Source organism: Panthera tigris, chromosome X, assembly GCF_018350195.1.
Source record: "Panthera tigris isolate Pti1 chromosome X, P.tigris_Pti1_mat1.1, whole genome shotgun sequence".
Taxonomy (NCBI): domain Eukaryota; kingdom Metazoa; phylum Chordata; class Mammalia; order Carnivora; family Felidae; genus Panthera; species Panthera tigris.
This window is the reverse complement of record NC_056677.1, coordinates 33,168,928-33,177,399: the sequence shown is the minus strand read 5'-3', so window position 1 is coordinate 33,177,399 and position 8,472 is coordinate 33,168,928. Positions and strand designations below refer to the sequence as shown.

Below are 8,472 nucleotides of genomic sequence, written 5' to 3'. Positions count from 1 at the left end.
CCTGCCTGGTGGAAGGGGTACAAAGGAAACCCTCAATGGAGGCACCCCCCCCCTTTCCCTATGTCCTTAGCAATTCATGTCTAGCCCAAACTGTAAACCTTATTCAACAAAACAAACGCTTTACCTCTAAACAGACCTGTCTTTCTTAGAATTTATCAACCATGAATCGCTCTTCAGGCATGGGTTCCCTTCTTCACTTATTTATTGAAATAGACATTATTTCATCCTCCTAATACCATACTCTTCCTTAGAGAAGTTCTCTGCCTCATTACCTTTTCAGGGATGTTTAGTGCCCCTTATAACTTGGCACCCCGGGAAGTAGCCAGGACAGCCCCTACCCAACCCCGTAAACTGGCTTTGTGCATTCAGATGCTTTGCAAGCATATGATTCTAACAGGGCTGGGTTTTGAGGTAAAAGGAAAAAGCTGAAAATTAACAATAATATTTCCATTAATCCATGTGGGATCATGAGGAGTTCCTAAGGTTCTTGTATAAACCCCATTAGTCAGAGGGACAATGTAGGAAGATATTTAGGAATTAAGGAGGACAAATTAAGTGAGGGTGATGAAGGTCAAAAGCAAAAAGATTCAGGAAATTCTAGACATCTATTTCTTCATATCAACTGAAAGCCAATGATCTCTCTTCAAAAATGTCCATTTGTGAATAATGAATATGAGGAAAGGATAGAAAAGAAAATATATTCCCAACCTACAATTGCTCTAACTATAGTTTAACCACAAATGATGGACATAAACTGTCTTGTAACAGAATGGTTCCCTTCCTTGTTTCCAAGTGAGAAAGATTTTAAAACTTTTATTGTTTAGACTCATCAATTCTCATAGATTTGCACAAACGAGTGTCAACTTTCTGAAGACAAAATTAACCTTGGGCGAAGCAGAAAAAAATGCATGGAAGGAGCAATCAGACTCTTTCCCAAAGTAAGATCTAACAATAAAGAGGTGAAACGAAAATATTTAGATTCAAACACGTATCTAGTTCTCTGCTCTTCGATAAGGAGCCTTTTTTTTCCCTCACAAATGCCAATGACTTAAACTTTTGCTTTAAATTATAATAAAATATTTTACTTTCTTGCTGTGTTAATCTCTGCCTCAACCAAAGAAAAAGAAAAGCAGAGTTAAGTCTCCCTTTGTGCTGAGATACTAAAGATAAAAATATGATCTACTACCCCATATGAGTGTTTTGTCATGTACAGGCAATACTAACTACATATTCCACTTCCCTTTTCCAAATATGGAAGGAACCCGCTGCCAGAATAGTTTGATGAGTTCTAGGGAGGCAAATGAGGTAAAAATGCTGATCTTTGAAACACTGTGCATTCCTCATAATGCCAAGAGTAGTTTGTATTTCTATGGAATTTGTTTCAACAGAACGGTAAATTTCCTTCTGTAAATAAAAAGCACAATTCTGAACAACAACCCTGTGAGGAAGGCAGGTTTGATCTCTCTAGCATGAAGGATAAGCAATGGGCCACAGAAAGAGATGGTCTTTACACCAAAAGAGGGTGTTACGGAAAGGCATGGCAACATGGTTTGCTTGTAGATTCCACAACCTGTTAACAAAAAAACTGACCACAGTTTTTCTCCCCATCAAATAAAACACATTTTGAAATATTTATTATCTAGTCAGATGAAGTAGGAAATTCCAGCCTAAAAATAAATTACTATTACCCACAATGGGTAATATAGCACAAAATAAGATCTTTCTTTCTTTCTTTCTTTCTTTCTTTCTTTCTTTTCTTTCTTTTTCTTTTCTTTTCTTTCTTTTCTTTTCTTCTTCTTCTTCTCCCTTTTTTTTTTGTATTTCTATACACTGGAGACCACTTAATTGTACATAGAATGATTAAGTTCCAGCCAAGCACTCAGGAAAAGAAGGGCCCAAGAGATTATGAACAACAGAGTGCTGTATCTAGCTCACCAATGGCCTCCCCCACCCCAGTGGTTAAAATTTACAAAGCATATTTACATATATTACTTTCTTTCATATCTTCAGTAACTCCAAGTTATCCTGATTATTCCTGTTTTACAGGCAAAAAGATCAAGGCCTAGATTGGATACTTAACTTGACCGAGGTCACATAGTTGGTAAGCAGTCAAGACTTGAGCTAATATCATCTGAGTCCGAGGTTAGGCTCCTTCCATTTCACCATGATTGCCTTGCAATGAACGATGTCCAAGTTAGGCAAATCTAACCTGCCACCATGACATAGAGTGAGTCCAGTTATTACAGTTGAGTTATTTTGTCTTCTTATGCAGTGTTTCTCAAACTGTGATTAATTTGTATCAGAATCACCCAAGAATCTTGATTAGAATGATGGGAATTTCTGAGGATTTTGTTCAGTAGGTTTGGAGCAATGCTCTGGAAGCAGTGTATTAAATTCATACTCCGGATGATTCAGATAATCCTTTGGAATCCTCGATGTGGCTCAGTTTCCATGGCTGTTGTTCAAACTTTGCTAGATCCAATTTTTGTTATAGTGTTACCTGTGTAGATTTCCTCCTCCTGTTTGTTTTAATTTCAGAGGCCATAAATGACACCATTATAGGAGGAGAGCCCTTCTCCCAACTTCTAAAGGCAATGCTCTGTTTAATGTGAAATATCTATACGGAACAAAAAAAATAAACATTGATCACAGTCCCACATGCCATAGGCTTTTACTCTGAGGTACTTCCGGGATGATTCAATATTTTGATCTACTTTGCTTCTAAAAGTAGGATTTGCCCTTGTTTCTTTGATGACTTTCTCCTCCCCCATCAAATATAAACCTTAGGGTAGCAGGTGATGATGAGATGATATTACTGTGAATCAGGCGGGCCATCCATTAGTTACTTAAACACTTAAAGATCAATGGTCATATATTTGTGTGGGTTTATTAAGGAAAAGGAGACTAGGATTATGAAGTTCCATCAAAGTATCTTTGTGTTTGGCATTTTTGTGTCCTGGAAGATCTACAACATGATGATTCCAGTTATAGTGGCAATGTAAGTGAAATGAGAGCTGATAAATTATCTTCCAGATGTCCTGAAAGTACTGTTGACAATCTGAATGGATAAAGTCAGGCTTTAAAGCTTGCCCATGTCCCTTTACAACTTGTATGATTCAAGTGAGGGAATGCTGAGGGCTGAGATGTCCTGACAAGGACACTCCAGCAAGGTCATGGTATCTTCTGAGAAGGTGTTATGGAGAGCTGGGCTGGAGAGCACTCTCTGTGCTTTTATCTGTGCTGAGATAGACTGGGCTGAACTGTCCAGCTGAACTGGCTCAACTGGGTAGATGACAGTACAAGGCACTGAGACAGGATATACTAGAATAGGAAGAATTGGGTACAAGGGGAAGGTGGAATAAAGGGTTCCATTTTGACTATGTTGAAAACATGAGCTATGCTGGTGGATAGGTCATATAGGTAGGTGGGTCTGAGTCTAAGGCTGAGAGGAAGGGTCTGGGTTGGAGATGTGAGTTTGAAGTTATAAGCATATAAAACTACGAGGGCAGCATACATGATAATGCCAGAGATGGTGTATGAAGTGATAAGAAACAACAAGCACTGAAGAATCCGATGCTTATCATTTAACAATCTTTAACAGAGAAGGAGAGGGAGCAACTAACGACACAGAAAAACTAGGCATATATGATATTGCAGAAGGCCTCTACTGAGGGGCTACTGGGTTGTTTTCTATCTTTTGCAATAAATACTTTTGCATGTACTCATTTCTCACATCTGTATCTATCTCTGTAGGACAAATACCCCAAATTGGAAATACCCAAAAATCTCATTTTGAATTTCAAAGTGTTGATGTTTGAAAGAAAAGGTTGTTCAGAAAAGCCACCAAACGTAGATAGCTTAGTTAACCATATTTAACATGGCATTTGATAGGAATGGTTAAATAAATGTGCTATATCCCTATAATGTAATACCCTATATGCATAAGAAAGAATGAGACTATCAGTCATTTCTGCTATGGAAGGGGAGGAAGGCAGATGGACTTTTCACAATTTTGAACTATTTGAATTGTGTGCCATTCACATATGTAATCTAGATTTAAAAATATTTGTACTCCTACACAATACTTAGTAAAAAGAATGACATGAAGATCAATTTACCTTTTCTCTCTGAGAACAACATCGCAGGTTTCTGATGGACTTCTGCATACCTAGGTTTCGCATTGTGGAAATACCCAGTTAGATGTTGGATTTTATGAAACCATAATACAGAAAACTGCTCTAAATGTGGCAAAGATCTGAACACATAAAGTTTATGCTCATCTAGAGTTTAAGTTATAGATTTTAGAATTTATTATTTTGCCACTTTTATTGTTAGCGAATAAATCTACTTCATTTTGTTTACTGTATTTTTAAAATTTTTTTTAAATTTATTTTTGAGAGAGAGAGAGAGAGAGAGAGAGAGAGAGAGCAAGCACGGAAGGGGCAGAGGGAGAGGGAGCCAAAGAAGTAGACTCCAGGCTCCAAGCTGTTAGCACAGAGCCCAATGCGGGGCTTGAACTCACAAACCGTGAGATCATGACCTGAGCCAAAGTCGGACGCTTAACTGACTGAGCCACCCAGGTGCCCCCATTTTGTTTACTTTAGAGATGTCTCCATACTTCACCATCATCTCCCTCTCACGTGTCCCCAAAATATCAATGAAGACAGAATGGGTCAGGTCAAGTCTGAAGACAAGTTTTCCAATACAGGAAGTAGTGATGATCTTACACTTTGTGTTTTGTTTCTTAAGAAGGGCAACATAGGGATGGGAGTTTGAGTTTTTAAAAAATATTCCATATATACTGAGCTACACTAGACTGGTAACTTTAATTTTTGAGAATTAGCCTTTTTTGAATAATACTGAAAATGGACTGCTTATTCCCTCAGAATAATGCTAAATATATTCTTAAATCAGTTTTCAAAATTCAAGGAGAAATTTAGAATATGGAAAAATTAGCTTGAATAAGCCTAAAGATGATTCTACCTTTCTTACCACTAAAATTCAGTTTCTATCCTTTCAAAGATTTTATATGAATTCAAGTAAAAAAATGAGCTGAGGGGCTAGACTAGGACTCTGGCAGAAAAGTCAATCAGGTACTTCATACTGAAGTAATCCGACTCTGCTCTACCTTCTTTCATCTAAGCCCTCCTCTCCACCTGGATAAGCACAAGATTATGCCAGGGGCTACAGTAGAAAGAATACTGGCCTATAAATCACAGCCTGGATTTAAGTCTGAATATAGTCATAGCTTCTATATGACCTTGGCCAAGTCATGTCCGCTCCCTGGGCTTCAGATTTGGAATATGCAAAATGAGGAACAGGTCTGAGGTACCTTTCTGCTTCAACTACCTTTGCATTTAAGTTTGGTGGCTAAAGCATCTAGAATTCCAGGTAGCAGAAAGTATGGTAGACTGAACTACTGGTAACAATTCTTCTTCCCTTTCTGCATCATCAATCTTGCCATGGCTTCATCGTGCACAGATGGATTTTCCTGCCTCTTGATTTTAGGCTTGGCCGTATGACTTCCTTTGACCAAAGAGATATCAGTAAATATGATACAAGCAGGAGCTCAAAATGTGCATTAGTTCTTACTTCCTTGTAGTTAGTGGCTTAGAATATTTTATAAACTAATTGTTTATCATAGAACTAATTGTTAGGTCATAAGTAGGGTGACCCTACATCCCAATTTTCCCAGTTCAATCCTGGTTTACATCTGTTGTTCCAGTATAATAATTTCGTTCTTCTCATTCTCAAAAGTGGGCTGATTTAGATTATAAATTATATAGTCACCAAAAAACCTTTCAGTTCATCTTGAAAACTTACCTGGTTAATCCACAAGTTTGCTACAATAACAGGGCCACCTCCTTGTCCAAGCAACCATCCCCACCATGCCTTCTTTGGACTGTGGGGATTCCCAGGGTGAGAAAAGGGTAGCCAGTATTCCTTCTTACTCTTCAAGTGATCTATATTATGAGTGGCCCTTTTATCCCTCAAACCCTTTTAAGAAACCTAAAATAACTCATTAATAGAAGTTTAGGGACTCCAAATCTCTACTGTAGTTTCAAAGAAGCTTGCACCATTTCCCTTATGGTATAAAGCCTATGAATCACTGTACAATTTGCTTGCTGACAGGACAATGTGACACACTTTCCATCATCCAATCAAAAAGGCCGTGGTCCATGGATATATGGAGATACATGCTCTTATAGACACTCAGCAAGTCCCTAAATGTTCATAACACTGACATCTCTCCCTGCATGTCCCAGTTCCCTCAGGTGAGAAATGGCAGGGAAACAGAATCCCAGGTACCAAGCCTGATAATAATAGGAAATGGCAGCCAGACAGTGCCTGGAGGCCCCATTTTGGAGACTGGTACCTTCAGAGTCTACACTTCCCCATGCTGGAACGGAGCATGAGTACACCCTCTACGGGAGTCCCGGGATTGTCGGCCATCTTCTGCCAAAGGCGTTGCTCTTCCCCCTGAGAGTCCATCCAATCCACGTTCTTCCCATGGCTCATACCTGAAGAGGGGGGAAAAGGAGTGTTACGCTTCACAGATGAAACATTTCGATCTTTTGGAAGACACTTATCAATCTCTAAGGGGGTCTTTTGAGCAGAGAGTCCTTCACTGGCTTGTTTTTCCTTACCACATCTAGTGAGTAGTGTTAGTTAGAACGAAAGACTTCCTTTGTAGTCTGACTACTCACTTCTGCCAAGATGAAGAGAAACAAATCAGGACGGCCCTAGTGGGTCATTTCCACCACCCTCCAATTTGGTAGTTTATCACAGAGCAGGCTCTCTTGTGGACTGAGTTAACCTGACAGAAGAACAGTCTGAACGGGTCTCTGAAGCACTCGCTTTTTAACAAGGCCCTTTGTTAAACTCCCCACTGACCTGGGGATTTTTCACTTTAGTGGTATAGATATTCTTGGCTCTCCTTAATCTATAACAAAGTAGAGCATCATAGAGGCAGGGTTGTTCTTAACAGGAATATAGACCATGGTGCATGCAGACCCTCCATGTCTTACTTAAATTATGGAATAATGAGAATCTGGGGGGCTACATGTGCTCTACCACTGTCATTTCCCTCCAATTCACCCTGTTGGCTTGCACCTTGTGGCATCGGTAGTATGCTTCCATAATCTGTTTAAACAACATTAGATGTTATTTTTTAGCGGGGAAAATGGGTTTCCTTTCCATTCAACCAGTGAGCAATCTGAGAAGAGGATGAAGTAAAGTTGGTCTTGGAAATTGTTCTCTCCCCTGTCAGAAGTCTGTGCTATCTTGGTGATCTTCTCCTGAGCAAAACATGAAATAACACCCAAGAAGGTAGTTGAAATTCACTTAGACTAAGATGTAGGTGATATTTTATGAAAGGACTGAATACAAACATTTTATATCTTAAACTTATAGCCAAAGGATGCAGACTTATGTAGTAGTATTTTTAACAATGAACAGATTCTTGGCTAAAGGGATGGAGCATGTGTGGTAATTTCAGGAATCAGTTAAGCTGAAACTATGTGTGCATCTACTACACGTTAACCGGCAGGAACCACTCTTCTGTCCCATGCCTCGTCACAGACCATCTCAGGGTCCCCAAGTCCCTCACCAGTTCCAGAATTCAAACGAACTCCTCCAAGAAAGATGTTGCTGGAAAAGGCCTCCTTGTCCCAGACAGTAAGTTCTAGGCAAACATTCCTTATGTCCTGGGGATGCAGGCCACTGAACATGAAAGTATGGTTCCACTGAGGGTTAACACTCTTTTTTATTACCAGAGTTTTGTGCTTGGTGGCTTTGCTATCATCAGGGAGCAGGTAGCTGCAAGAGAAAATGCAATCAAGCCATCGGTGAGACAGTAGCAATGGCATCCTTGAGTAGTCATTTCAATTCCCCATCATTCTTTAAAAAAATTTGTTTTAATGTTTATTTATTTTTGAGAGAAAGAGAGACAGAACGTGAGCAGGGGAGGGGCAGAGAGAGAGGGAGACACAGAATATGGAACAGGCTCCAGGCTCTGAGCTGTCAGCACAGAGCCCGATGTGGGGCTTGAACTCATGGACTGAGATTATGACCTGAGCTGAAGTCAGAAGCTTAACCGACTGAGCCACCCAGGCACCCCCAATCAATTCCCCTAATTCTTAGTATGTGTGTGTGTGTGCATGCGTGCATGTGTGTGTGTGTGTGTGTGTGTGTGTGTGTGTGTGTGTATTTGATTTTTTTCTTCTAGGTTCTTCTATGCTTAAATCTAGATTTAAGTGGATTGGTTTATTGTTTATTTTAAGTAGGGCGATAGTAAAATTCCTGCACTTTCCTTTCTAATCCTATTTTGGTCCCTCATCTTGAAATGAAAATATCTCCTAAAGTAGGTTCTTACAATAAATAAGACAACTTGCAACACTTGAGATTTCATTTCATGTACCAAGAAAAAGACTCCTTATCTCCCAATATTCATTCTCTCCTTCTTCTTTAAAA

General features: G+C 39.4%; 1 protein-coding gene across 1 annotated transcript in view; it reads right to left on the bottom strand.

Moving 5' to 3' along the window:
* Nucleotides 1–2,510: 2,510 nt before the first annotated feature.
* Nucleotides 2,511–8,472, bottom strand: part of SYTL5 (synaptotagmin like 5) — a 134,939-nt gene continuing 128,977 nt past the window's right edge. The window contains exons 17-20 of the mRNA XM_007085472.3: nucleotides 7,610–7,818; nucleotides 6,377–6,521; nucleotides 4,119–4,168; nucleotides 2,511–2,617 (exon numbers count right to left, since the gene is read on the bottom strand). Coding sequence (XP_007085534.2) covers nucleotides 6,379–6,521; nucleotides 7,610–7,818 — 352 coding nt within the window. The 3' untranslated portion in view covers nucleotides 2,511–2,617; nucleotides 4,119–4,168; nucleotides 6,377–6,378. The remainder of the gene's footprint in view (nucleotides 2,618–4,118; nucleotides 4,169–6,376; nucleotides 6,522–7,609; nucleotides 7,819–8,472) is intronic.